This window comes from Rhinopithecus bieti, unplaced genomic scaffold, assembly GCF_001698545.2.
Source record: "Rhinopithecus bieti isolate Rb0 unplaced genomic scaffold, ASM169854v2 scaffold_32008, whole genome shotgun sequence".
Taxonomy (NCBI): domain Eukaryota; kingdom Metazoa; phylum Chordata; class Mammalia; order Primates; family Cercopithecidae; genus Rhinopithecus; species Rhinopithecus bieti.
The window spans coordinates 2,434,567-2,460,169 of record NW_016814433.1 but is presented as its reverse complement, the minus strand read 5'-3'; the positions used below and the strand labels follow the sequence as shown (position 1 = coordinate 2,460,169).

The 25,603-nt window shown below is 53.0% G+C and overlaps 2 protein-coding genes and 2 long non-coding RNA genes across 15 annotated transcripts; 2 read left to right on the top strand and 2 right to left on the bottom strand.

Moving 5' to 3' along the window:
• Positions 1 to 1,388: 1,388 nt before the first annotated feature.
• Positions 1,389 to 5,932, top strand: LOC108514399 (uncharacterized). 2 transcript variants are annotated; one of them, XR_001881214.1, is made up of 4 exons: positions 1,389 to 1,688; positions 3,679 to 3,998; positions 5,049 to 5,132; positions 5,841 to 5,932. It is a non-coding gene; the product is annotated as an uncharacterized LOC108514399 (long non-coding RNA). The 2 variants fall into 2 exon arrangements; XR_001881212.1 differs by lacking the exon at positions 5,841 to 5,932 and having other exon boundaries at positions 1,392 to 1,688; positions 5,049 to 5,247.
• Positions 3,543 to 8,659, bottom strand: BACC1 (BPTF associated chromatin complex component 1). 6 transcript variants are annotated; one of them, XM_017850613.1, is made up of 8 exons: positions 8,305 to 8,659; positions 7,323 to 7,399; positions 6,191 to 6,925; positions 5,913 to 6,007; positions 5,188 to 5,289; positions 4,375 to 4,565; positions 4,053 to 4,157; positions 3,543 to 3,810 (listed from the first exon to the last, which is right to left on the bottom strand). In XM_017850613.1, exons 3-8 carry the CDS (start codon positions 6,209 to 6,211, stop codon positions 3,746 to 3,748), a joined length of 579 nt encoding a protein of 192 aa, XP_017706102.1. In that variant the 5' UTR covers positions 6,212 to 6,925; positions 7,323 to 7,399; positions 8,305 to 8,659; the 3' UTR covers positions 3,543 to 3,745. The 6 variants fall into 6 exon arrangements, with proteins under 6 accessions (XP_017706102.1, XP_017706101.1, XP_017706103.1 ...); XM_017850612.1 differs by having other exon boundaries at positions 8,301 to 8,427; XM_017850614.1 differs by having other exon boundaries at positions 3,543 to 3,806; positions 8,301 to 8,427.
• Positions 8,660 to 10,214: 1,555 nt separating this feature from the next.
• ALOX12 (arachidonate 12-lipoxygenase, 12S type) lies at positions 10,215 to 25,293 on the bottom strand. Of its 2 annotated transcripts, XM_017850610.1 has the most exons (14): positions 24,065 to 25,293; positions 23,296 to 23,497; positions 22,051 to 22,132; positions 21,816 to 21,938; positions 21,597 to 21,700; positions 21,187 to 21,347; positions 20,169 to 20,312; positions 18,852 to 19,061; positions 15,550 to 15,636; positions 14,870 to 15,039; positions 14,304 to 14,425; positions 11,432 to 11,532; positions 11,153 to 11,323; positions 10,215 to 11,035 (listed from the first exon to the last, which is right to left on the bottom strand). In XM_017850610.1, the coding sequence occupies exons 1-14, from the start codon at positions 24,758 to 24,760 to the stop codon at positions 10,856 to 10,858; spliced, it is 2,553 nt and encodes an 850-aa protein (XP_017706099.1). In that variant the 5' UTR covers positions 24,761 to 25,293; the 3' UTR covers positions 10,215 to 10,855. The 2 variants fall into 2 exon arrangements, with proteins under 2 accessions (XP_017706099.1, XP_017706100.1); XM_017850611.1 differs by lacking the exons at positions 10,215 to 11,035; positions 14,304 to 14,425.
• On the top strand, positions 11,124 to 23,408 carry LOC108514396 (uncharacterized). 5 transcript variants are annotated; one of them, XR_001881211.1, is made up of 7 exons: positions 11,124 to 11,220; positions 11,390 to 11,483; positions 12,911 to 12,985; positions 15,749 to 15,799; positions 15,916 to 16,045; positions 18,050 to 18,186; positions 21,063 to 21,254. It is a non-coding gene; the product is annotated as an uncharacterized LOC108514396 (long non-coding RNA). The 5 variants fall into 5 exon arrangements; XR_001881208.1 differs by lacking the exon at positions 21,063 to 21,254 and adding an exon at positions 23,242 to 23,408 and having other exon boundaries at positions 15,749 to 16,045; XR_001881209.1 differs by lacking the exon at positions 15,749 to 15,799 and having other exon boundaries at positions 15,944 to 16,045.
• Positions 25,294 to 25,603: the final 310 nt, after the last annotated feature.

Here is a 25,603-nt window from a genome sequence, read left to right as displayed (position 1 = left end):
TGGGGTGCCATCTATGTTTCAAGGCTCAGATTAGATTTGGGGGATAAGTTCAATTTGGAGTTTTAAAAATTAGTTTGAGGTGGAACATTACAGGAAGCTGGGAGCAAGTTAGAGGCTGTCTGTGATTGGGGGTCCGGGGAGGGGGGAGCAAACTTTCATATTTGAGTATTGTGGAAACTCATGTTCCACAAAGTGGAAAGACGTGGGGTATTCCTGTGTATCTATGGATACCCAAGAAGCTTTTTCCCCGGGGGAGAAACAAGGTGAGGGCCGCGAGGACAGGAGACTAAAGTTCTGGGGTGTCCTTATTTTGGGGGTGTTTAGTCACTCTGGATGCTTTTGGTGAAGCTAAGGGATAATCATAAGGTGAGACTGATTTGGGGGTTTGCCTAATTGGGACCCTGGTTTGGGATGTCTTTTGCTTATAGTACCCTCTCACCCCAGATTCGAGAAGTTTCTTTAGTGAACCCCCAAATAAGCCCAGGATTTGAAGGGAGGAACTTGGAAAGGGTGTGGTATCTCCTTTTATTATTATGTGGCTTGAGGGAGAAGTGAGGGAGAAAAGGCGGTTTCAGACTCTGAATCCCAATTTCTTAAGGGAGCACCCCTTAGTTTGGGGGAAGTTGGAGGAAAACGGGGTGTCCCTTCACAAAGTGGACACCCCTGACCAGGGCAGTGCTGTTGGAACTGTGGCAAGGAGGGGTGCTGGTGGGGTACAAGGAGGTGATTCTTGTACCCTGATTTTCTAGGATGAGCCCCAAACAGAAAGCAGACAGAGGACTGAGAGTGTGGGTGAGATGGGGGGGAGGGGTTCCCCACGGCAGCCGGGGCTACAGGGTAAGCCAGGCCAGCTCTTCGCGCCTGGGTCCCTTCTCTCTTCGGCTCTCCTCCCCTCTCTCCCTCCCACCGCCCACCCCCCCAACCCAAGAAAAAAAAACTGCCTGTGCAACAGCAATGGCAGATTCCAATCCTCCAGGCTTTCCTAAACCACCACGGAGACCAGCCAGGGGGGAGGGGAAGGGAGGAACGGGCTTTCCTGCTTCCTTAAGACAGGGGCAATGAGCTTGACCTCCTGGCCCCTAGCCCTTTGAGGAGTGCTTCCCCCCGGTCTGGAAGCCAGGTGTCCTGGACCCTAGCCCCCGAGCGGTGGGGGGGGCCTGGAGAGACGGGGAGGAGGAAGGAGGGAGTGACTTCCAAAATTGGCATCGGGACAGAGCAGGGCTGGCGGGAGGCAGGCAAAAGACGGAATTTTCCTGAAAAAACGGGGGTATCTGAGGACCCCAAATTTGGGGAGCTAGTCCAGGACCGTCCTCCCAACATCCTAGATTTTTTTGGGATTTTTTGGGGACCCCGGGACCCCTCTAGATGGGGTGAGGAATGTAGTGTTGGGTGAATCTGACTGGGGCATTGCAGCTGCCTCTCCCGCCGAGTTGGAGACGGATGGGCTGGGACGGGTTTTGGGGGGGTGTCCCCAATTCTGACTGGGAGTGGAGGAACCCCTCCTGAGCTCTCTTGTGGGGGTGCCCCCTCCCCAGGGCACTCCCCAGTCCCTGAGCCAGCCGAGAGGAAGGAGGCCAGCGATGCGACTGGGGCGGTTCCTTTCTCCTGCACCCCAAATGTGAGGGATGCACCCTAAATTTTGCTCTTTTCAAAATAGGGGACCAGGATCTCAGGGGAGAGTAGCTGAGGTAAGTGGGGAGGGAAGTGTCCTCTGTTTTCAGGAGAGACGTGGCGGTTGGGGGGGAGGTTTGGAGGTGCGTGCTGGGGTGGGGTTGGCTTTGTCAGTCCTGGAATTGGGGGGATGATTGGAGAGGCTTTCTCTTACACCCCTAAACTGCAGCCCCCCAGACGGAAACCAAAGGCTGAGACCAGAGAGCCCCCCAACATCCCCAGCCGTTAGGATAGTGTTTAAATTTCTCTTTCACCCCCCACAAAGGCTCTGCCGAGGTGGGAGCTGGGGGCAACTGTTAGTTTGGGGGCTATGGAGGGTGGTGGAGGAGCAGGCGGCCTTGGCAAGATTTGATGGAGGACAGATAGGGGTGTCCGGGAGGGCTCTGGCATCTTCGGGGGCCTAAAAAGACTGCTTACATACACCACCTTAGATCTTTCAGATTGCTAAGAGTTTTGGGGGGTGTGTCGGAAGAGGGGGTGGTAAAAGATGCGATGGGATATGAGAAGATAACTTCTGGGTTTTAGAGGGTCATATTTTGATTTGCAGAAGGGATTTGGGTCCTTGGATTTTGCTTTCTGAGGGGTGTTTTTAAAAAATCAAGTCTTGGACAGGAGGAAAGGGCTGAGGGAAGGCCTGGAGTTGGGGGTGGGGAGAGCCATGTTTGTCTCAGCTTAAACGTGGCTCTCTGGGGTGGGCCCGCCTGCCCTGGCCTGGTGGATGGACTGATGGACGTGGCTGTGGGGGCCGGCTCGGGTCCTGAGGGGCCCTGGGGAGTGGGAACAGCACTGGGGGTTGAATACCTGGCCCCCCAGGTCCAGATGGCCCTCTTCCTGGGCTCTGCTGCTCCCCTTCCCCCTGGTCTCCATTTCCTGCCTTTGGCCTCCATCTTGTGGCAGGCCCAGGGCCCAGGGCGACTTCCGGCCCCCCTCTCCCAGCCATGTTCCGGCCCCACCACCTCTGGACTGCCAACTCCCAACCCTGCTGGCCTTGGCCCTCTGTCTCTCCTTGCTTTTCTCTTGGGTTCTGACCCCGGGAGAGGAAGGACGGACACAGGAAACCTTGGGTCCCTGCCCTTGCTGAGACAGGAGGCAGTGTGTTGGTCCCCCCAGTCATTCCCTATTTCTTCTGCCTCTGACCCCACCCTAGGGATCCCCTGAGCTGAGTTCCTACAGAGGGAAGATGGTCCAGTCTTCCTATACTGTGAGCTCATCCCCATGGTCCATCACCTTCCAGTTGCCTGCTCAGTCCGTCCCTGGTTCCTCCCAAACGTTTTTGGGGGCCATGTTTGCTTCTTAAGGCTTCTCTATCCCCCTGCTCCTAGAGGTGGTGCTGGGGTCTTCCCGGCACTGCTGTGTGCTCTCTTCCTCTCAGCCCACCCCGGTCCTGCTCCCGCCCCAGCAGCACACTGTGGTTTGTACGGCACTGTGGCCACGTCCAAACCACACTGTGGTGTTAGAGCGAGGGTGGGGGAGGCACCGCCGAGGCTTGGCCCTGCGAGGCCATCCTGGAGAAGTGACACAAAAAACATCTGGGGCCTTGTGACAAACTTCTTGCCAGGTGGGGAAGGAGAGGGTGGGGTATGTGAGCACCCCTCTAAAATCTCCAGGGCAGTTTCCAGAATACTGACGGCCAGAGACCCTGGGAGCACGTTCTGCCTCGAGAGAACAAAGTGGAGTCTTTGATGCCCACACCCAGCTTCCCTGGCTCTAGCAGCACAGAAATATTGGCACAGGGAAGCAAGTCTGCCAATATTGGCTGTGCTGCTCCAGGCAGGGTGGTGAAAACTACCGAGGAGGGGCTGAGCCCCCACGGGCCGAGGAGAGAAGAGGGAACAGCCCTCTCCTGCTAAGAATGTTAAGCAGACAGCACGAAGCTGAGAGGGAAATCTTTATTGTTTTCTGTATAAAAATGTCCATCAGATGAAGGTCAAAGGGGTTGGGGGCAGATGCTTATGCGGGAACAGCGAGGTGGCAGCCTCAGCAGCCTTTCAGCCCTCTCTCGTGCAGGCCTTGCTCGGAGTCCCAGGAGATCCACAGGTCCAGCGTGAACAGTGAGAGGTCAGAGGTGGAAGGCTCAGCAGGAGAGGAGAGGAGGATCAGCAGAGGTCATGAGAAGGCCAGAATCCAGGGTCAGGCTGTCTGGAACAGGAAGTAAAATGGGCCGAGATGGAGCGAGCCCCCAGTGTGCTTCCGAGGCCACTCCCAACTCCCTGAAACACCCTGCTACGTACTGACCCAATGCCCTGCGCTGTGTATGAGAGCACCTTCTCCTCCGAAACCCCTGTACAAGGGAGGGGCCCCTGCGGAGACCGTGCCCTGCCATCCAGGTGAGCCCTTTCTCCCCCACCCTGTCAGCTGTGTGGGAGGAGGAGGACTCCTACCCTGGTCGAAGTTGAGTTTCTTAGCTGGAGGAGTTTCTCCTAGCCCTTCAATATCCACCAGGTCACTGCTGGCGTCGGAGTCGTTCAGAGCACTGAGTGTCACATCTGGGAAGGGGGCATAAGCTAGGTTCTAGGTTCCCCTGACGGCCTCTCCCCCAGCCCCGAGCTTCCCAAAGCTTCGTGCCTCCCCTCCCTCTGCCCCTCTCTGGGAACTTCCACAGGGACAGGAAGAGAGACTGACCCTTCTTTGACCCAGGCCCAATTCTCTCACTGAACCGCAGATGGACTTTTAACCCCTAGGTAGCAACTCTACAGCCCTCACCAGCCTTCTGTTTCTTTATGGGGGGACCCCCGGCCTCGGGGACACTGGAGCTGCTGGGAGGAGGGGCAGCTGGAGGAGGTGATAAGACACCAGATGCCACCTTCTTGGGCCCTTTCTTGGGTGACTCAGCTGGAAGGGGGATGCCAGAATCTTCATATACCTTGCGTTTCACAGTGGCCTTTATCTGAGCCCTGAAGAAAGGAGAGAAGAGGTTAGGAAAGGAGTCGTCAGAGAGACGAACAGAAGAAGGGAGGGGAGGTGAAGGGGTTCTGGGAGTCCCTTAAAAAGAATCCAGCTCGGGGCCCCAACCCATTGGGAGGGTTCTCACTTTCCCAGAGTTTTACACTCACTCAGGGTGGGTGGAACGTGGCGAGTGGAGTCCCTGAGCTGAGTAGTGGGAAAGGCCCATCTCCTAATTCTCTTCTGGGAGAGACATCAGGTAAGGCTTGGTGATTTACAGGTGGACTGAGATTTTACTGATCAACTAGTTCAGGATCACCGTATCCCCGGAAACACTGCAGTGGAGTCCCCAAAAATTTATATAAATAACCAGGGGACTCCCATCATCAAATACAATAACTGAGCATCTCAGGCAACCTAAATTCACATTCTTGGAAGGACTACCACAGCATTTTAGGAACTTCTGACCAACTGTGACAATTCTGTTCTTTCAGTTCTCAAGGGCATTCTAAAAAACTAGTGACAAAGTAGGGAAGCAGCTGAGCTGGAAAGGAGTTCTGAGGACGATGGAACCTTGGGTAAGGAGGAAGAAAGCTGCCCACCCGCCCTTTTCTGGCAGCCACCCTCCCTCACACTGTCCGTTCCTTGATGACACAGCTGATGTGATTAAGATCGTCCCCAAATCGCTTCACAGCAGCCCTCAGCATCTCTATTTCCGTCTCCGTCCACTTCGCACTGTCAGAAGGGGAGAGGGGGGAATAGCAAAAATGGGAGGGGGGGTGTGGAGCCAGCCCACAGGCTATGCATCCCACAGTCAACCAGCCGCCTCCTTCCGATTTCTGGGACCCCTTCCACGGATGCATAAAGAGGTCCTCCACAGGGGCGGGGGGCGGGCGGGAAGCTCTTGAGGGCCCTGCGGGAACCTGGAGGACCCCAATCACAAGAAATCACAACCACCTCCACCTTAGACACCCCTTTCCACCATGAACGTTAAACGGCGGCTGTATACAGCACACTGAAACCAACTCGCCAAGAAGGGCTTTTCAAACAGACCCACCAACAGCCTGCAGCCGTCTGGGGGAATTCCATGAACTGGGGTGGTTGGGAGTGGCGGTGGTTTGTGGTCGACCCGTTCGCAGCAGGGAGAACTGTGAAATAGGAGTCTGAGCTATGGGCCTGTCTGTATTTTTGTCTGTCATTCATTCCCTCATCCAACGATCATTTATTAACACCTACTCTGTGCTGTGCCAGGCACAAAGGGAAACTAACGTCTGTCTCTGTGCTAGAGAGGGTCCGTGTCTGTGACCGAGTCCAAGCGCCCGCTCTCAGCGTCCACGTCCCAGTCCGGGCTCACGTACCCCGCAGGGGAAGAGTCGGCCACAGGATGCAGCTGCATCGTCAGCTCCCCGAGCTTCGTGAAGGCGGCGCCGGCCGCCGAGAAGATCTCTCCGACCTGGGGGCGGGGCAGCGTCACGGGGGGCCGGCGCCCGCCCTCCCCGTCCCGCCCGGAGCCCCTAGCCCCACCCCAGGCTCGGCTCCCGCCCGCCCCCCGCCCGGGGCGGAAGAGCCGCGAGCCAAGTGGGGGGCCCGCCCTCCCGTGGCCGCCAGGGAGCGCTGTCCGCGAGGGAGGTCGAACCTTTGTGGACGCTGACGTCATGGCCCCGCGCGCCTCCTCACGGAGACGCCGCCGCCGCCGCTACACGCGAGCCGGGACCACGGAGAGCAGGGAGACGGAGCGGCTCAGGCCCCCGCGCAGGAAGTCCCGCCCTTCTCGCAGCGGATAGGCTCAACCCTGTGGCTCCCCGCCCCATCAGATGCAGTCGCTTCGACAGCTTGGCGCGCCCAGGCCAAGGGGGAAGCCTTCGCCTCACTTCCGCACCACTTCACTCCACTTCCGCTCAGGGGTCGGGACTCCCCAGGCAGAGGCCGACCTCCAGCCTCAGCCCCGTGCTCGCCCCCACTGAAGCACAGACACAGGGGATAAGAGAGCAGATTCTCTTTATTGAGATACGGGACACAGCGAAGGGTGGAGAGACAGAACAGCCCCCCAGCCTCAGCCCTCTCCACGGGGGCTGGATGCCAGAGATGGGAGAAGAAGGGATTCAGTCTCTCGCCCGGGAAACCCAGTCCCGCAGAGGGCGCCGGCAAGGGTGGGACGCGACCCGGGTGACGCGGTGCAGGGAGTCTTTAAATAGAGGAGTGGCTGGAGCGGGGAAACGCGCCCGGGCCCTAGCGCACCATGTATTCCTTGCGCTTATTGAGTCGAACTTGGCAGAAAGAGAAGCCTCCGAGGAGGAGGTAAAGGCCCGCGGCGATGAAACAGTTGTAGCTGACTTGCTCGTAAAGGTTGTATATGTTCTGGGGGCCATTCCTGGGGGTGGGAATGAAGCAAAGGTGTCAGACATTAATAGCAGCCAAAGTTTGCTGAGCAGTATGTGCCCGGCACCTGTCTAGGCGCTGTTACGTATATTACTTTATTCAATCTTCTTGACCATCCTATGGGGTGAGATCTGTCATAGCAGCCATTTTGCAGAGGTGGGCTGAGAGGCACAGAAAAGTAAAATACCTAAAGAGGCCACACCTAAAGTGGTGGGTTTGGAATGGCCGCTGAGGTCTGACTCCCTAGCTCCTAACCACATTCTCAAGAAAGCAGCTCTCCTCTCCCCGTTCCCTAACCTAGGGGCCCCAAGCACACGACCTCCCAGACGTAATCTGACCTCGCCACCTCCCACCTGCTCCCAGCCCGCCTCCCCCACCCGAATACTTACTCAAAATCTTTCTCCGTGAAGGGAACGTCCTCAATCAACACAGCGGAATGGACATTGAAAAATATTCCGAGCATTATCTGGAAAAGGGGAATGGGTAGGTTGTTGAATTCAGGCACCTGACCCCAAGTTCACTTCGTAAACCCCTCCCATTTCTAATGTTGCTACCACACCCGTGCCTAAGATGAACCAAAACGAGGTGGTGGTTACTGAATTCGGACTCAGCCACCTGGAACAGGGCGTGAGGTGGTGACATTGAGACAAGTGGCCGAGGCAAGGGTAGGAATAGTGACCAAGCCTTCTCTCCCAGGAACCCAGATTATCGTCCTCCCTGGAGGCATCATCATCACGGGACAGTGCGCATGAAGGGAGGGAGAATCGGCACTTCTTCATATCATTTCTTCTTGAAGTGGCGGTGGGTGGATTACTGGGAAAACAAGCCCCAGCTACCCATTTCTGGAACAAGCACTCTTTCCCCCCATGTCCTCCATTCAACTCAAGCATCTCTCAGGAACCCCGCTCTTGTTTATCCTACCTTGAGGGGTCTCCACATTTACCAGCCCCAGCTCCTCCCACTCCAGGGCCCTTTGCTCCAGTTCCCTTTTTTCTTTTTCTTTTGGGACGGAGTCTCGCTGTGTCGCCCAGGCTAGAGTGCAGTGGCGCGATCTCGGCTCACTGCACCCTCCGCCTCCCGGGTTCGAGCGATTCTCCTGCCTCAACCTCCTTAGTGGCGGGGATTACAGGCGCGCGCCACCACGCCCGGCTAATTTTTGTATTTTTAGTAGAGACGGGGTTTCACCATGTTGGTCAGGCTGGTCTCGAACAGTTCCCATTTTTCAATTTCAGTCTGCCTCCTTCTTCGGGGCCTGTAGATCCCCGGCCCCTCCGGCCTGCCTGCGGCCCAGAGTTTCCTTGCCTCCCAACCCTCCTAGCCCGGAGCCCCTCAGGCCCTCTCCGATCCTTGCTGGGGAGTCCCCTCACCAACATGATCACTCCCCAGGCGCTGAGGACGATGCCGCAGGCGGCCAGCTTCGGCCCACAGCACAGGAGCGACGCCATGAAGAAGGGAGTCGGGGATCGCCGAGGTGCAAGCGGGCTAGGAAAGCGGTGGGAGAAAGCCCAGGATGCCCTCGGAGGGGGGCAGAGGGGGCGTGGCCCCGGCCTCAACCATCCCGCCCGGGGGCGGCAGGAGGACAAGGCTGGACTCTTCTCAGGACTTTCGCGGGAAACGGCGCCGTCCGAAACCGAAACAGCTCCTGGGGAAACCCTTCTTGACCTCTGTAGCTAGGGCGTGAGTATTGGAAGAGCAAGGGTCTCCGGTTTCTTGGTCCCCCTCCCCCCGCAGACGGGAATGGAAGGAGCTGGCATGTCACGTGACCAAGTATGTGCAGTCACGTGGCGAGGAACTAGCAGTAACCAGGCCTTGGGCAAAAAAGTCTAACTGGCGGAGCTCCTGGGAGCTGGGGTGATGGGCTCTTAGGATCGGAGGATTGGAACCATCCAATTTTTACCTGAAATTCCTTAGTCTCTCCTGTGTTGGGGAAATGGTAAGTAAGACAGATTATCACCAACAGAGAGCGTTTCTATCTCCACTCACTCCTCCCTTTTAAAATTGAGATTCTGACAGTATAAAGGAGTTAGGACCCCCTTTTGGGGGTCAGGCATGGTTTTGTGGCTAGAACGCTTTAAAATTGCTTAAGGTTCTTGGCATTGGAACTGTTTCTCCTAAGTAACATTTTATCATCTCACTTGAAATACTGTAACTGTCGATGCCAAATTCAGGAAAAATGGGCGGTTAGGAGAAGTCCAGGGAAAGCCGACTGAGCAGGTTGTGAAGGTAAGCAGTCCTGTTAAATGTACATAAAAATATCACTTTGCTTCTCTACTTTAGGAAAACTGATAGGTCTTTTGAATAAGGTAGGATATAAGATTTAAAAATATAAATAGGTCATCCTCTCCAAAAAAGCCGTTTGTATGCTTAACTGGAGTGACAGATCTGTAATAATTATTTAGAAATATGAATGTCGGGGCAGGCGGATCACCTGAGGTCGGGAGTTCGAGACCAGCCTGGTCAACGTGGCGAAACCCCGTCTCTACTAAAAATTACAAAAATTAGCCTGGTGTGGTGGCACGAGCTTGTGATCTCAGCTACTCGGGAAGCTGAGGTGGGATAATCGCTTGAACCTGGGAGGCGAAGGTTGCAGTGAGCCGAGATGGCGCCACTGCATTCCAGCCTGGGCAACAGAGGGATACTACGTCTAAAAAAAAAAAAAAAGAAATAGGGATGTTTGAAGAGCACAATATTGCACTGAGCAAGTTGTACCCACTCTAGTGAGGACAATGACCTCAGAATAATTGAGAGGATCATTTGACCTTGAGGCCCCAGGACCTAACAAATAAACACTATCATTGGCTAGAATCACTTTGTAGTTCTTGTCCATTTATTTTGTGCATATCGTTCTTAAAAGGCTTGTGAAAGATAACTTGGAATGTGGCAAACACATAGATCCCAGAGTATTAAAGGGGCTGGGAAAGTAGCTTTGAGACATGAAGTATGTGCCTGTCATCTGGGACTGTCTGGAGAAAGAAGCCATTTTGGGGCAGTGGTTTTTATTCTGCCCCCAAAGCATCATTCTTATTCAGGAACTTTTGGGGTACATGGGTGAACAGGAGAAATATGGGTGGAAGGAAATTGCCAAAGAACCGAGTCAGGAATTTATACATCGGCCACCCGGCATGAAGGTTGGTTCCTGGGAATGGAGAGTTAGCTGGGGTAAGTTGATTTTCTTTTTTTTTTTTTTTTTTTTTTTTTTTTTTCGTTTTTTTTTTTTTTTTTTTCTTAGGGGAAAGCGCGAACGCAGTCCCCCACTACCACAAATTATGCAGTCGAGTTTCCCACATTTGGGGAAATCGCAGGGGTCAGCACATCCGGAGTGCAATGGATAAGCCTCGCCCTGGGAAAACCACCTTCGTGATCATGGTATCTCCCCTGCCAGGTAAGTATGGTAAGTTGATTTTTCTAAGAAATCCCCCTGCTCCATGATCTTGGATGTTTTGGAAGTAGGGTCAGGTCCTCAGGCTAGTGCAGAGTTTAAGGGCCAAATCCAGTCTGTAGCCTGGCTGTGTGTGTCGCAAACAAAGCACATTTGTTTGTGGATTTTTTTGCATTTTAAATGGTTGAATAAAAACCAAAAGAAGACTATTTTGTGATGTAACATTCATATCTGTGTTCATAAAGTTTTATTGGAACATAGTCACACTCATTTCCATGTTGTCTGTGGCTGCCTTCATGCTGTAGCAGGAGAGCTGAGTAGTTGAGACAGTGACTATGGGGCCTGCAAAGCGTAAAAAAGGATCTAGTCTTTGCAGAGAAAGTTTACTGCTCCCCTGGGCTAGTGGGATACTAATGTAGGGAGTTTAACTGGGGGAGGAAATAGAGCCTTAGCAGCAGAGACTTTAGTAGAGCATGAAATTCAAGATAGAAATGTCAGTCCTAAAGCTGATGTGAAATCTTGCAGGTGGAGTCACTCTAGGGCTCAGATGGTGACACTATTCTCTATGCCGCTGGGCTTCAGGTATTCATAGGGCCAGTCAAGTTGCTCATTCCGGGCTGTAATCTCCTTTTCCAGGTTTTCCAAATCTGTTCGGAATTGGTTTAGCACAGCTTTGGGCTTGGGGCCTGAGAAATATTTTTCTTTGTGATGCCCCAGAGGCACCTGAGACAGAACAAAGGATCAGTCAGTTTCTAAAGACAAACGCACCCAGAGCCCAGCCCTCCACTCTAATGTTTCCTTTCCAACTGTCATTTCCCTGTCCTGGGAGTCCCCTCTCACCATGTCCGGCTGGCGGCGACCCAGATGCCATGAGATGGCCATTTGAAGACAGGCCTGCTGGACATCAGGTAGTGATCCCATCACTGTGGCCATTGTCACGTCTTCCTTGGTGGTGGGTGGGGGCATCCGCATTGTGCATGGGGCATTAGGGACCCAGGCATACCAGTCCAGCTGGAGGAAGAAACCGTAACCCTAGAACCCTGGTACTTAGGGTTTGAACTCCCATGTCTCCCTCAGGTCACCTTGCCTTCAGGGACCTGGGCTTTCAGCTGTCCATACCTGGCCCTGGTTGATGGCGGCATGCTGGGCAGTGCACGTGAAGACGCACATGGTGAGGAAATGGCAGAGTTGACTCTGGGACTGGAAGGAGACAGGAAAACCTGGGCAGGAAAGGAATAGGAGTTAGAAGCTACAGCACAAGAGGAGAGGAACACAGGCTATTGTTTTGGGATGCCCGTATTTTAGAATTGATGAGTCATATTTGCATCAGACATGGGTTTGAGTCCTGGCTCAGTCACTTACACTTAGTTACCATAGGCCAGCTTAACCTCTTTGAACCTCAGTTTTTTCACCTGTAAAATATGGACGATACCTACATTATAAATGAGATGGTGTATCAAAATCACCTGGTTGGTAATAAATGCTCAATAAGTAATAATTATTGTTATGGAAGCATTGGGGGCTGAAAAGTTCTGAGCGACCAAATATCCCTTGCCTCAAAAAGTGGTGAAGAATTGAGGGATGCGTGGTTGGTGACTCCTGCCTGTAATCCCAGCACTTTGGGAGGCCAAGGCAGGAGGCTTGCTGGTGTCAGGTGACAGAGCAAGAGCCTGTCTCTATTTAAAAATTAAAAAATAAATAAATAATTTAGGAATGCTTACTCCTATACCCAGACAGAATTACAAGTGTCTGTGTTATAAGGTGGGGAATAAGTCATGGATTTCCAGTGTCACAGCTAGGGGGTCTCCCACAAAGGTTATCTCAGGCCACTCATCTTACAGTGGATATGGGAGCTCAGAGACCCGATAATCTTTTTTTTTGAGACGGAGTCTTGCTCTGTTGCCCAGGCTGGAGTGCAGTGGCACAATCTCGGCTCAGTGTAACCACCGCCTCTTGGGTTCAAGTGATTCTCCTGCCTCAGCCTCCCAAGTAGCTGGGATTACAGGCGCCCACCACCATGCCCGGCTAATTTTTGTATTTTCAGTAGAGATGGGGTTTCACTGTGTTGGCCAGGCTGGTCTCGAACTCCTGACCTCAGGTGATCTGCTCACCTCGGCCTCCCAAAGTGCTGGGAGACCCGATAATCTTATCAGTTAAGTCGAATAAATATAATTACTCTCATTTCATAGGTAAGAAAATCAAAGCCCATAGAGAATACACTGTCAGGACTGCCTAGTCGGGAAAAGGCAGAGGCTGACCTTGAACTCAGGTTCCTGACTGCTAATCTCACAGCATTTTTAATTTTAGCCTCTAAAATGCCTGTTGGGAAAACTAGACAGAGGTGAGCTATGAGAACTGGAAGAGAACAAGGGGGAGGGCAGTTAGTGGAGGTTAAAGTTAACGTGTGTCATGAACTGAATATCTTTGGCTCTGAAAAATTTTTATGTTGAAATCTAATGCCATTGTGATCGTATTTGGAGGTGAAGCCCCACAAGATAATTAGAGCGTGAGGGTACAGCCCTCCTGAATGGGTTTAATACCTTTATGAGCAGAGGACAGAGTGCTAGCTTGCTATCTTTCTGCTGTGTGAGGATACAGGGAGAAATCGACTGTGGGCAGCCTGGAAGAGGGCTCTCGCCAGAACCTGATCTTGAACTTCCAGCCTCTGGAACTGTGAGTAATACATTTCTGTTGTTTGTAAGCCACCCAGTCTATGGTGTGTGGTTTTTTTTTTTTTTTTTTGAGACGGAGTTTTACTCTGTTGCCCAGGCTGGAGTGCAATGGCGTGATCTTGGCTCACTGCAACCTCCACCTCTCAAGTTCAAGCAATTCTCCTGCCTCAGCCTCCTGAGTAGCTGGAGTACAGGTGCACGCCACCACGCCTGGCTAATTTTTATATTTTTAGTAGAGATAGAATTTCAGTATGTTGGCCAGGCTGGTCTCGAACTCCTGACCTCGTGATCCACCGACCTCCGCCTCCCAAAGTGCTGGGATTACAGGTGTGAGCCACTGTGCCCGGCCAGTGTTTTGTTGTAGTAGCCCAAACTGCTAGGAGTCTAAGGGACTGTACTGAGAAGAACTAGAGAGAGTTTGGTCCTGGAAGGGTGGGGTGGTGCAGATTCATCAGGGAGAGGCTCCCTCCAGGGTAAGGATGTTTGCCACATTCCCAGGACTGGCCATAAAGGCTCCCCAGTAAATGTCTGTAGTTGTCCCACAGAGGCAGAGGATGGTATTCAAGGCCTAGATCTGTAGTGTGAAGGGGAGGGGCTGAAGGATGAGTGACAGCAGTCCAGGCTGGGGCCTGTGTGATTAAACCTAAGAGCTCAGCAAAGGCTTTTTCTTCCTCACAGGTTCAAATATGGTAGTGGCTAGATTATGGCCAAGGGGTGGTTAGGGTGGGAGGGTTGGATTAGCCAAAGAAACCTGAGCTCCAAGGATCAGGGTGCTGAGTTTGGGTTTGAGGCAAAGCATGTATAGGATTGAGCTTGCATCAAGAGCTGACCTTGCACTGTAGCAAGCGTGCAGTATTCCTGGACCCTCTGGGGGTGCTGGACAGTGGCAGGCAGGAAGAGAGGGAGGGAAAGCCAGGGTGGGTCCTTATGGGTTTTGGAGGGAAAATCTTCCCATTTACGTCCTCAGTTAGGAAAACGGAACCATTGGGAGAATATGAGCCCAGCCAGGACTGTGCAGACCCCTCTCAGCTGTGGCTCTGGCCTGGTGGGCCCCAGGATATGGCAGTTCAGGGGCATCTGTGACTGGGTGGCGTGGGACTAGGGGTTGATGGCCAGGGTATCCGAGGAGGACAGTCCTTGGGTCTCTAGAATTGCCCTGAGTTTGAGGAGGTGGGAATGGGATACATATGCTTTCCTGTGTGCAGGGAGGAAGGGAGGTGTGATGAGAGGCTGGGGTCCTGTCCCCAGAAGGGCAGGGCTGGGAAGGGGCCCTAGCAGAGTCTCCCAGGAGCTTCTTCTCTCTCTGGAATGGATCTTACCTCGGTCCTGGGCCTGGCACAGCCCCACCTCCGTGATCTCCCGACACCAGGCCTGCAGCTCAGGGTCCCCCCTCACTACATCATCCCTTTGGTAGAAGAAGTGGACGATCCCCTCCACATACCTGCCCAGGGAGAAAAGGCACTTGAGAGCAGAAGGCCCCGGCCTCTGACCTCCATTCCTCTTTCTGTGGCATCTGCCCAATGCTTCCCCAGTATCTGGGAAGAGACCTTGCCTTCGGGACATCCTCAGCCCTCTAAACACACTAGCATCTCATGGGAGATGTGGGTCCTTCGTTCTAGGAATTCACACGGTTGCTGTCACACATCCTCAGAAATCTTGATTTTTCCAGACACCTCCCCCAGTCTCCCCCAACAGCTCCCCTCACCTCCTCTCTCTGCCCCATCCCGGTCTCCTCATTTTCAGAGCCACCCCCTGTGTCTTCACTATTCCTCATCTCTCCCCAGGATTGAGTTCTCTGCTTCTCCTGTCTGGACCTTCTTGCTTTTGCCCCATGCTGGCCTCAGGCCAGAGCCCCCTCCTCCCCCATTCGTCAGCTCCTCCTTACCTGGCAATGATCTCCCAGAGCCGTAAAGCATCACGGGCATAGAGAGCACCTGGGAGTCCCAGCAGGCCCCGGTCAGCCAGGTCATCAGGAGGACAGAGGGAGCAGTAGGTCAGCTGAGCCGTTGCCCGACGAAGCAACTGCACATGGCCCCCTCCACCTGTGCTCACTGCCTGGGACAGGAGATCACAAGTCTTAGGGGAAACAGGGCTGGAGAACCATCACATCTTCCATAAAGCGGGGCAGATGTGAGATTTTCAGATATTAAGACATGGGTATACAGCACGTTGGGAGGCTGAGGCGGGTGGATCATGAGGTCATGAGTTCGAGACCAGTCTGGCCCACACAGTGAAACCCCATCTCTACTAAAAATATAAAAATCAGCTGGGCGTGGTGGCGGGTGCCTGTAATCCCAGCTACTTGAGACCGAGGCAGGAGAATCGCTTGAACCCAGGAGGTGGAGGTGGCAGTGAGCCGAGATGATGCTGCTGCACTCCAGCCTGGGCGACAGAGCGACTGTGTCTCAGAAAAAAAAAAAAAAAAAAAAAAAAAAACATGGGTATAAAAGGGACAGGTTCATAGGTTAAGAGTGAGGACATTCACACATAGTTGGTCTTGGATCCTGAAAGTGGTAGCTCATGGAGAGGTGGATGAGGCAGTCTCATGCCCCGTACCCTCCTCACCTTATCAAAAATTCCTCCATCTGAGATGAGTTGGGTCCGGGCCCGGGTGTTGATTTCCATGGTGTAGCGGATATGGGGGATCAGGAGCTGGAGAGGAGGGGATTGGAGGGTGTGACTGGTGGAGGCCATACTTGGGTCCTTCCTGGTAGGGTGTGGCACCCAGCATGGCGCCTTCTCCTCTTGATGCTTTTCTTGACAGGCTGGTCTCCTGCTGCTCTGATCACTCACCCTCGTGCTCTCCACCTTCCCTGTGAGTTGAGCCCTGGAGCCAGACTGACCAGAATTTTAACCTACACTTGACTCCTCATTTTGAGACTTGGCCAAGTTAATAACCCTCGAATCTGCAATCTCTCCATTTGTCAACAGGGGGCAGTAATAGACTCTCTTATCTCAGGGGCTGTGGTGCTGCTCACCTAAGGATGTTGGAGAGTGTCCAGTCCACGCAAGAGTCCTGGAATAGTAGCTGTCCGCTTCATTGTTTCCACCTTGAGTATAGGTGTGTTATGAATCAGCCCCTTGTGATTTTCTTTGCTACCTCCTCTGTCATTCACATTCTCTTAAACTAGCCTCCCTGCTTATTATCAAAGCTGCATCTCCATCTTTTAGTTGTTTCACGGTTGGGTTTCTTTAGGGGATGGGTGGGGAGAGTATTTTCGGTCAGAACTAGAAGAGCTGTATTCAGCTACCTGTTTAAGCAAATCTTTTTCCACGTCTACTTAGGCACTGTTGGACCCTCCTCTCCTGCTTCTCCTTAGCTATAAAAAAAAGGCCACCTGGTCCTTACATGCGTTTCTTTTTATCTTAGACTGTTTGTCTTCCTTTCCACGTAGTTAATATGCAGGTTTTAAGCAGTTATAGTGTTTGTCTGAATTGTTGATGCTGGACACTGGCAATGACCCAAGTGATACCTTGGGTGTTAAGATATCAGAGCAGCTCACATTAATCTGAAGCTTTTCAGAAGATTCATGAAAGATGCCGAATGTCCCAGAAAAGCCAAAGTCCACATGAGGAGAGAGGATGTCTAAGGATGAACCATCCCTAATAATAATAATTGCAAGAACTAGCCAGGTGTGGCGGCGTGTGCCTGCAATCCAGGTTACTTGGGAGGCTGAGGCAGGAGGATCGCTTGGGCCCAGGAATTTGAGACTAGCTTGGGCCACATAGCAAAACCCTGTCTCTACAAAAAATTTAAAAAATTAGCCAGGCATGGTGCTGCACACCTGTAGTCCCAGCTACTCTGAAGGCCGAGGTTAGAGGATCGCTTCAGCCCAGGAGTTTGAAGCTGCAGTGAGTTATGACTACGCCACTGCACTCCAGCCTAGGTGACAGAGTGAGAACTTGTCTCTGAAAAAAAAAAAATTGCAAGAACTAATGTTTTTTGTAGCATGTAGCTTGTGTCACACCATTAAGTCATTTTAACCTCTAACAACCTCACGATGGAACATGTGAGGACATCTGGAAATTTTTGAGGCTGGGGTTCAGGACTAAGACCCCAGCAATCCAAAGCCAGAGCCTGCATAGGCCACTGTTAAGAACAGCAGGCTTGACCTGCTGTTTTGACCCTCGTGTGCACCTGCCAGCAAGTCAGCTGTCTGCCGGGGGATGGCATTACTGTGGTGAGAGGAGACACGGAGAGGACTGAACTAGGAAAGGGAGTTGTAAGTGCAAATAGAGGCTTCTCTTGTTTGTGTGGAGCAGAGGATGGAGAAGCAGGAGACAGCATGAGATGAAGGAAATCCAAGATTCCATTCATCAGACTGGTCTCCATCTTGTCTATGTTACCAAAGGGGTAACTCCAGAGGCAGCACAGCTGTGCTGGCCAGGCTTGAGGGGTCTGGGTGGAGGCCCCCAGCTGAAAACAATCCAGTTGTTTTTACCCAGGACTTACTTGCATATCTTGCCAATACATCAAACTCCATGTACCTAAAACCAAACACCTCATTTTTGCTGACTCTGGTTTCTCCTAACTTTACTGTTTCTGACAATTACTCTGGTTTGTAAGCTCGTATCATTTTTGTGCTCCCTCTGCCACATTCCCTATATGTAAAGTATCATCAAGATTTTTTTTTTTTTTTTTGAGACAGAGTCTCACTCTGTCACCCAGGCTGGAGTGCAGTGGCGCGATCTCCGCTCACTGCAAGCTCCGCCGCCTCCCGGGTTCACACCATTCTCCTGCCTCAGCCTCCTGAGACGCTGGGACGATAGGCGCCCGCCAGCACGCCTCGCTAATTTTTTTGTATTTTTAGTAGAGACGGGGTTTCACCGCATTAGCCAGGATGGTCTCGATCTTCTGACCTCATGATCCGCCCGCCTCGGCCTCCCAAAGTGCTGGGATTATAGGCATGAGCCACCACGCCCGGCCTCATCAAGATTTTAAGAACATTTTCTTAAGCAAGCACAGGTCTTATTTTGCCTTCTCCCTAGCAATATATACTGAACTCTCTGTTTTATAAAATTACAATATTTCTTTCTTTCTTTTTTTTTTTTTTTTTTTATTTAGAGACCGGGACTTGCTGTGTTGCCCAGGCTGGTCTTGAACTCCTGGTCTTAAGCAATCATACTGCTTTGGCCACCCAAAGCACTGGGATTACAGGCATGAACCACCACACCCAGCTCTTAAAACCACAGTATTTCTAGGTCAGTATAACACACCCGCCCCATGGACTTACAGGTGTGGCAGAAGCTTGGACTTCTGGCTTTTCTCTCTCTTACACCCAGGCATGCTGCAGCTGCCGTTTCCTCCCTTCACTACATTTTAGATTCTTTCCTTTTCATTCCTGTCACTACCATGCTAACGTACATTTCTATTCACCTTACTGTTGGGCAGGTATGAGTGGCTTGCTGGCTGCTCTTCCTTGTCTTTTGATCTGTTTCTACTTAGCTGACTCCTCAGTTGGGGAGAAACATTCTTCATCAATACTAGACTGTTATAGGCTGTCCCTTGTGATTTCAAACTCTAGTACCAGATACTGTTCTCTGGTTGGTTCTTATGGGCACCACTTGTTTTTCTGGCTGAATACTAAATCTAAGGTAGGGATACGGCTTTTACTAACAGTGTTCCAGCCCTGCTGTGAGCGCACTGCTAGACGGTCAGATCTCTGAGAATTTCAGAGGGTTCCTGTATAATGTTAAGTGACTAAACAATACACGTAATTAAAATCAACATCTCAAGATATCGATACAGTCTCTTCTTCACTCACAAATTGCGACAAAGAGTTTTTGCTGCTGCAATATCATTTGATATTGGGCTGTTCCTCTCTCTGGGGTCTGAGGGATATGTGATTGAATAGATTAGTAAGTACCTTGAAGATGGGGTGCAGTCCTGGGAGGCACCGCATGGTGGCGACAGCGATGACCTCAGCCACCAGATGCGTGTTCAGCAGGTGGTACTGGAGCTGGTGGAGTTGGAAATCTGAATTTCGGACCCAGGACTTTGCCAGGAGCCAGGCAAGTGGGGGGTCCGAGGGCAGGAACAGTGTTGGGATTGGAGAGCTGGGGTTGGGAGGCTGAATCTGGGAGAAAGAGAAATTATTGAACTCCCATTCCGTGTATGACATTATAGTCAGCATTCTTGAGGAAACAGAGATGACTAAGTAAGATTATTGCCTTCTAGGAGATTATAGTCTGGCAGGAGGACTGCGAACCCTCCCAGCCTGCCGCTTGCTAGCTGGAGTGCCCTGATGTCAGGTGGAGGGCAGGAGGGGCTGGAAGAAGGGGGTCCAGAAGGAGGCCCTGTTCTCTGGTTGGGCCAGATGGTGGTTGGCGCTCAGAGGGTGGTGGAATGTGAAGGAGAAGCAGGAGGTGTGAGATTATTGACAGTTCTCGTCACCTGACTGTTAGGAATAGTGGGGGAAGGCCAGGTGCGGTGGCTCACACCTGCAATCCCAGCACTTTGGGAGGCCGAGGCAGGCAGATTACTTGAGCCCAGAAGTTCAAGACCAGCCTAGGTAAGATGGCGAAACCCCATCTCTACAAAAAATATAAAAATTGGCCAGGCATGGTGGCGCATGCCTGTGGTCCCAGCTACTGGAGGGACTGAGGTGGAGAATCGCTTGAACCCAGGAGGCACACGTTGCAGTGAGCCAAGATCGCACCACTGTACACCAGCCTGGGTGATACAGTGAGATTATGTCTCAAAGAAAAAAAAAATTGAGAGACAAGATATTGAAGAGACGATGAGGGTTCAGAGTCAGAGGCCACAGAGAGATTAAATAGTGATTCTCAAACTGTAGTCCTGAACTGGTAGTGTCAGCATCACTTTGGAACTTATAAAAACGCAAACTCTCAGTTCCCACCCCAGACATACTGACTCGGAAAGTCTGGTCATGGGACCTAGAAATCTGCATGTCAACAAGCACTTCAGGTGATTCTGATGCCCACTGAAGTTTGAGGACCATTGGATACAGGATGAGAACTCCAAGAGGCCATTTTGACTTTTGAACAAGTACTTCTAGTTGGATGAGGCAGGGGAGACGAGAGTACAGGCAAATAGTGACATGAAGGCAAGTCTCACTGAGTGAGGATGGGGTTTGGGAGCCAAGAGCCGGGGGCTGGGTCCCTGGGAGCAGAGGTTGAGGTGAACAGAGCGCAGCGTTGTGGGAGAAGCCCAGGGCCCTTACCTGGATGACCATGGGCAGCAGTTTCCCATTAGGCTCCATCTTCAGCATGACGAGGGGGGCAGCCAGGTACTGCTTCTCTCCTCGGATCACGTTGGCTGGAATTCCATCCAGAAGGATGAAGTCAGCTTCAAACAGGGAACCATTCTGGGGACAGGAGGGATGTATCCATTTTGAGAGTTCAAAGTCTACCCCCAGAGGGCCAGGGCAAAGGGCAAGAGATTTAGTCTAGCTTCTTGCCATTCTCCTGTGTCAGTGCCGGAGTCCTGCTGGGAGAACTAGAGCCCCTGGTCCAGTTCCTCTCATCTTAAAGTGAAGAAACAGTCTGGTGAGGGTAGATGTCTTGTGCGTGGATGTGGTAGCAGATCTGGGTTTGGAACCAGGCCTGCTCAATCCAGTTGGCATCACAGGCATTGTAAACTGATCCCCTGTCAAATGGCCAGGCACCTTTCTGATCGTTCCTGAATGGTCTGCGCTCTGGTTTTGGCTCATATCAGCTCAGCAAATGCTCTTTCATTCCCTATTCAAATCTCACCTCCTCTGCCAAATATTCCAGAGAGCTTCTCCTCGCTGCCCCTGCCATCACATACAGCACACACATGCACACGCACACATTTTGCCTAGGCTTGTCCTCAGCATAGTCCATCACTTCCAAACCCCGCTCTCTTTGTCTAGAAAGCCTCCCAGATTCTCTGCACCTGATGGCACTTCCTCACTTTTCTCCCTGCCCGTGAACACTGGAGTCCAGAACACTGCAGCCAGGGAATGTCACTGTTCCTGCTAACATCTCCAGCCCCTCGCTGTGTGCTGGGGATCCATTCTGTTTTCCCCTTCAGGCTGGGAGCTCCTCATAGTTTTTTCCCTTACATATTTTGTTTCTGTATTTTTCCAGCACAGGACTGCACCAAGGGGCAGCGCAGTACTGCAGCCTGCCTTCCTCTGACTCAGTTTGGTTTCTCTCTGTCCGTTCTCACCACACTACTAAGGAGAGAACAGTGCCAGGCAGGGGAAGGAGAGGTACCTGAAGTTCTTTCTCCAATTGAGCCCGAAGCTCTTCCATCCCCGAGGGCAGCACTAGCCTGGAGGGCAGAGAGGTCGAGCGTCTCAACAGCATGGGGTTGGCACCATTGACGAACTGGTAGCCGAACAGCTCATCATCCTGCCAGCACCGGTGAACCTTCTCTGTGGGGGGCGGTGGAAGGAGGATATATGTACCACAGCCTGCATATCCCTCCTCCAGAGTCAATCCCAGGGGTTCAGGTATATGACCCACCCTGAACCCAGCCTCTGCGTTTTCATTCTCAAGGCCTCTCTGAGTTGACCAGATATGGTAAGGTCTCTTCTTGCAAAGAGTTACAGGGGACTGTGGAGTGTGATGAGTCATCCAGAGGGGCCATTAAGGGATTATGGAGACCTGGGGGAACCACTGACCAGCCAGGGCACTCTTCTGGCCCCAGAAGATCTGATCAAAGTCTTCTAGGCAGTTCCAGGAGCTCAGGAGGGTGTAAACACGTTTGAGGGCCATCTCCAGAGCCCTAGGACAGGTATTGAGGCTTAACTCATCAGCTGATCCCTCAGTTCCTCACCATCTACCATCATTCTTGGACCTCCCAGCCCTTATTTCACTCCTAGGTCCAGGCTTTTTCTCACTTTGCCTTCAGTGTCCATTCAAAGTCCAGCCTCTTCTCCTCATGGAATCTCATATTTGGAGGTAGATCATCCTTACGCTCTGCAGCGATGGTCAGGGGTAACCCTTCCTTCCAGGTGGCCCAGCTAGGAGTTGGGGACAAAGCTTCAGGAAGGGTGTCATGGTCAGTGATGGGGCCAGGGGCAGGGAAGGGGTGGGATAGTGGTGGCAGGGGGAGTTTAAGGCATGGGTGGTCACCAGTAGATCTGCTGTCTGTCTTTCAGTTCCTTCTCTCGATGCTTCTGGAACACATCCAAGGCATTGTCTCCTGGCAGGCGGGCTGGGGAGACATCAGGACAATTGGCCTCACGGCTCTGTCTGGTCCTATGCCCGCCTGTTGTCCTCATCTCCCTGTGGGTAGCCGTATTCCGTGTTTTCAGCCACGCACTGTTGCGTTTATCTCTGGCTTTGCCTCATTTGATTATCCCCCAGACACATTTTTCCCATCTTTGCCAACTTTGCACTCCTGCTTTCTCTTATTTCAGCCCTCATCCTTTGCCTATAGATAAAAACCTCCTGTTTGCCACCATTTCTTCCTCCTTCACTCATCTTCCCCTACCTGGCCTTGCTTCATCAATATCTATGGTTGGAAAAAAATCACCTTAATTAAGGTGATGAAATCTTAGTCACCTGTACACCTACACCTACTGTCTACTACAAATTGCTTTGATTAATTTCACATCTTAAACCTCACCTGCCACACCTTCACCTGTCCTCAAAAGATTCTACATTTGCCTTTTTTTTTTTTAACCTCACCTTTCTGGATTTACCATCATAGTTTGTATCTATTGACTTCTTCTGGTTCTTTTCTGCATTTACACTCACCTGCCTCAAAGTCATAGATTTGATGTTCCATCCCTACCACCCTCACTCGTCTCTGGATTCATCTCTCTTTTACTCGTTACCAGTGGTTAAAAATTCAGTATTTGCCATCCTCATTCCTCCCCGCCTCCTGCTGGCCAGTGTGCTGCTTGTCTTTCACGGTGTCTTCCGTGTTATTCCAACCAAACCAAGCTCTCCAGCATCCTATGTCTGCTTCCCTTAGCTGTCTGCTCTCACGGGTCACCCACCTCCTCCTGTTCCATGTGGTCCCCTCACCTGACTTCTGGGTCACCTCGACATCTTCCTACGTTTACTTTGCATCTCTGTTTTCCTGGATCGCTGCAACTTCCACTTTCTGTCTTTGCCTTCTTGGAAGATGGAATCTCCAGATCACTTACTCCCTGCCTCCAGCCTCAAGTGCAGTCTCTCTTAGCCTGTGTACAACTTTGGGAATTCATAACTCCTTCCCGTTTCCTGTCCAGCACCCTGGGATTCCTACACTTCACTTGCGCTGGGCCCATACATCCTCTAAGTCCGCTCCGACCGTCATTAGCTCTGTCCTCCTAGCCCCGCAGCAGTTCCCGGGACCTTGCACCTCCTTCCCCGACGCCGCCTTCTCACCGGTGCCCTCGGGCAGGCTCAGGATGTCCTCGCCCTGCACCCAGCGGTAGCACGGGAAGGCCGCCTCCGCGCAGGCTCCAGGGCCCTGCACCGTGATGCGGTCGCAGAACCACGCGTCGTCCACCAGCCAGTGGTGTTTGCGCAGCCTCACGAACTGCAGGAGCCCCAAGTCCTCTGCAACGTCACGATCAAACTCCTCCTCCTGTGTGGGCCAGACCCAGGCTAGACTTAATAGGAGGGACCCGACCGAGGCCGTTTCGAGGACGGAGCCGCTCTCCTGTGCAACCTCAGTTTCTCAGGGCCTCCAAAGACAGCATCGCCTCGTTCCCGCCCACGCAAGATCTGCTCTTTGAGTCTCAGACGCCCGGAGTCAGGTGGAGAACGAGGGCCCGCAGTGCCTGGAGCTGATGCTGGAGCAGCATCGCCCCCGTGGGTCCCATTAACTGAGCTCTCCCCGCCCCGGTGCTTGGAGGAGCTTCTCGTCTGAACCCTGGGCTTATACTTACATTGGCTCTGGGTCAGTGGGAGAAGGAACTGGAGGCTGCTGGGACCAGGGGCGGGGAAGGGAGATGGGGTTGAGCCCAGCCCGGGATCCCAGCTCCGGACCCTGTCCCTGATCTTGCCCCACGCGTCCCAACTTCGTGGAAGTCCCAGTCCGCGAGGTCGCGCTGTCACCTCGCCCCCAGCCTCCCGCCCTCCCGCTGCGAGCCCAGCTCGGCCCGGGCCGGGGGTCCCGGCTGCCCCCGCTCCCCTCGCTCCCCACGCTGACCTCTCCCCGCGCCGGCCGCAGCTGCAGCTCCAGCTCCGCCTCCCCGCGCGCCCCGACCAGCCAAAGCTGCACGAGGTTGTGCGACCCGGAGAAGAGCCAGGCCCCGGTGGCCACGCGGATGCGGTAGCGGCCCATGGCGCCCCCCAGCAGCTTAGGCGAGGGGAGCCCGGTGCTGCGCGATTCCCGGGACCGCCCAGGGCTGCTGGCGCCTCGGGGCCAGTTCCGACCTTTAAATGACGGGTCTGCGGCCCCGCCCTCCTCCCAAGTTTTAGACGCTCCCAAGTCCCCGCCCCAGACTAGCCCAAACCTGCGAGCAGAGCGGTAGAGCCGGCTGCGGGGACTGGCTGTGCCTCCTGGTCCGAGTGTAGCTGCGGGATGATAAAGGGGCCCGAGCCAGGGTGAGGCCAACGGAGTGGGTGCGGCTGTCTTTCCTGGACCTCCTGGGAAGGCGGGATCGGGATGGGCAGGAGCCCCTGGGTTGGAGTGAACATGGATGAGGACACTTCCCGAGGTCTCCAGGTCTTCTGGGGAGCTAGGAGGAAGTAGGGGATGAGTCCCTCTTCCAAACGGAGGGGAAGGTCTCCGCTTTTCTGGGCTGGGACCCGGGGAAGGCAGTGGGCCGGCTTCTGGAAGGTCGGCCTGGGAGGCTGTGCTGGGGTCTGGGGATGTCCCGCAGCTAGACCCGGCGCCGCCCATGTGTCTTCTAGTACCAGAGCTCTGCCGCCCTTGAACGCTGTGCTTCCGTCAGCGACCAGGGGTTTCCCGGGCTACCTAGAACCTGGAAATGTAGCAGCTCAACACCTGCTCCCCACCCCGTTTCAAATATCTGGGCTTTGGAGTGCCAATGTACACCAAATATCATGGGCCAGACCTTTGAGAGAGGCCTGAGGCAGGGCAGTGAAAAATCTCATTTTGTCCAACCTCCATAGCGGGTACGGACAGTGTTAGGGGCCCAGGAACACCAGTCGGGTTGTTCCCGTGCGGGATGGAATTGCTTAGGGACCTGGCCTACATGGGCAGTTCCCACGAACTTTGTCCTTTCCAGGTGAATGCAGCCCCTTCCGCTCCAGTAGGTTCCAGGTTAATCTTTTATCCCCAAGCTGTTTCCTGGTCCTTCATGGGTCTCAGGTCTCCTGGAAATCCAGGAACAGCAATTGGCCAACTGCTGTTTAGGGCCTTTGTAAACATTGAAGGATGGTTCGGAGCTCAGGCTTTGTCTCCCGTCCAGGAATCAGTCAGATGAAGCCTGCTGCACAGGTCTCTGTCTAGATCTTAATCCAAGTGATTATATGCATTTGGCTCTCCGTGGATGTATCTGGTGGCCTGGGCTAGGCCAGTGTAAGGTAAATCTGCTTTCTTGAGCCAGTCCTCAAAAATGACTTGGTGCCCTAGTTGTTGGTAGAGGTAAGTGAGTGAGAGTTTTAGCCCTGCCTTCCAGCCTCCAGACCTCCCAGAAGTGTCTGCCCCTTACTGGATTCGATTCCCTTTCTTGTCTTCTAGGTCCACTCTGGCCCACGTTCTCTGTGCTCAGGACTGCAG

What these genes read in the sequence shown, in the direction of transcription:
- BACC1 (XM_017850613.1), bottom strand. Translation starts at nt 6,211, where the DNA reads ATGACGTCAGCGTCCACAAAG. An exon ending in GCCGACTCTTCCCCTGCGGG is followed by an intron (nt 5,290 to 5,912) that starts GTACGTGAGCCC and finishes CCCTTCTGACAG; the next exon opens with TGCGAAGTGGACGGAGACGG. An exon ending in GAAACTCAACTTCGACCAGG is followed by an intron (nt 3,811 to 4,052) that starts GTAGGAGTCCTC and finishes TTCCTGTTCCAG; the next exon opens with ACAGCCTGACCCTGGATTCT.
- ALOX12 (XM_017850610.1), bottom strand. Translation starts at nt 24,760, where the DNA reads ATGGGCGGCGCCGGGTCTAGCTGCGGGACATCCCCAGACCCCAGCACA. An exon ending in TGCTGCCCATGGTCATCCAG is followed by an intron (nt 19,062 to 20,168) that starts GTAAGGGCCCTG and finishes TCTTTCTCCCAG; the next exon opens with ATTCAGCCTCCCAACCCCAG. An exon ending in CTCTGGGAGATCATTGCCAG is followed by an intron (nt 14,426 to 14,869) that starts GTAAGGAGGAGC and finishes CTCCCTGGGCAG; the next exon opens with GTATGTGGAGGGGATCGTCC.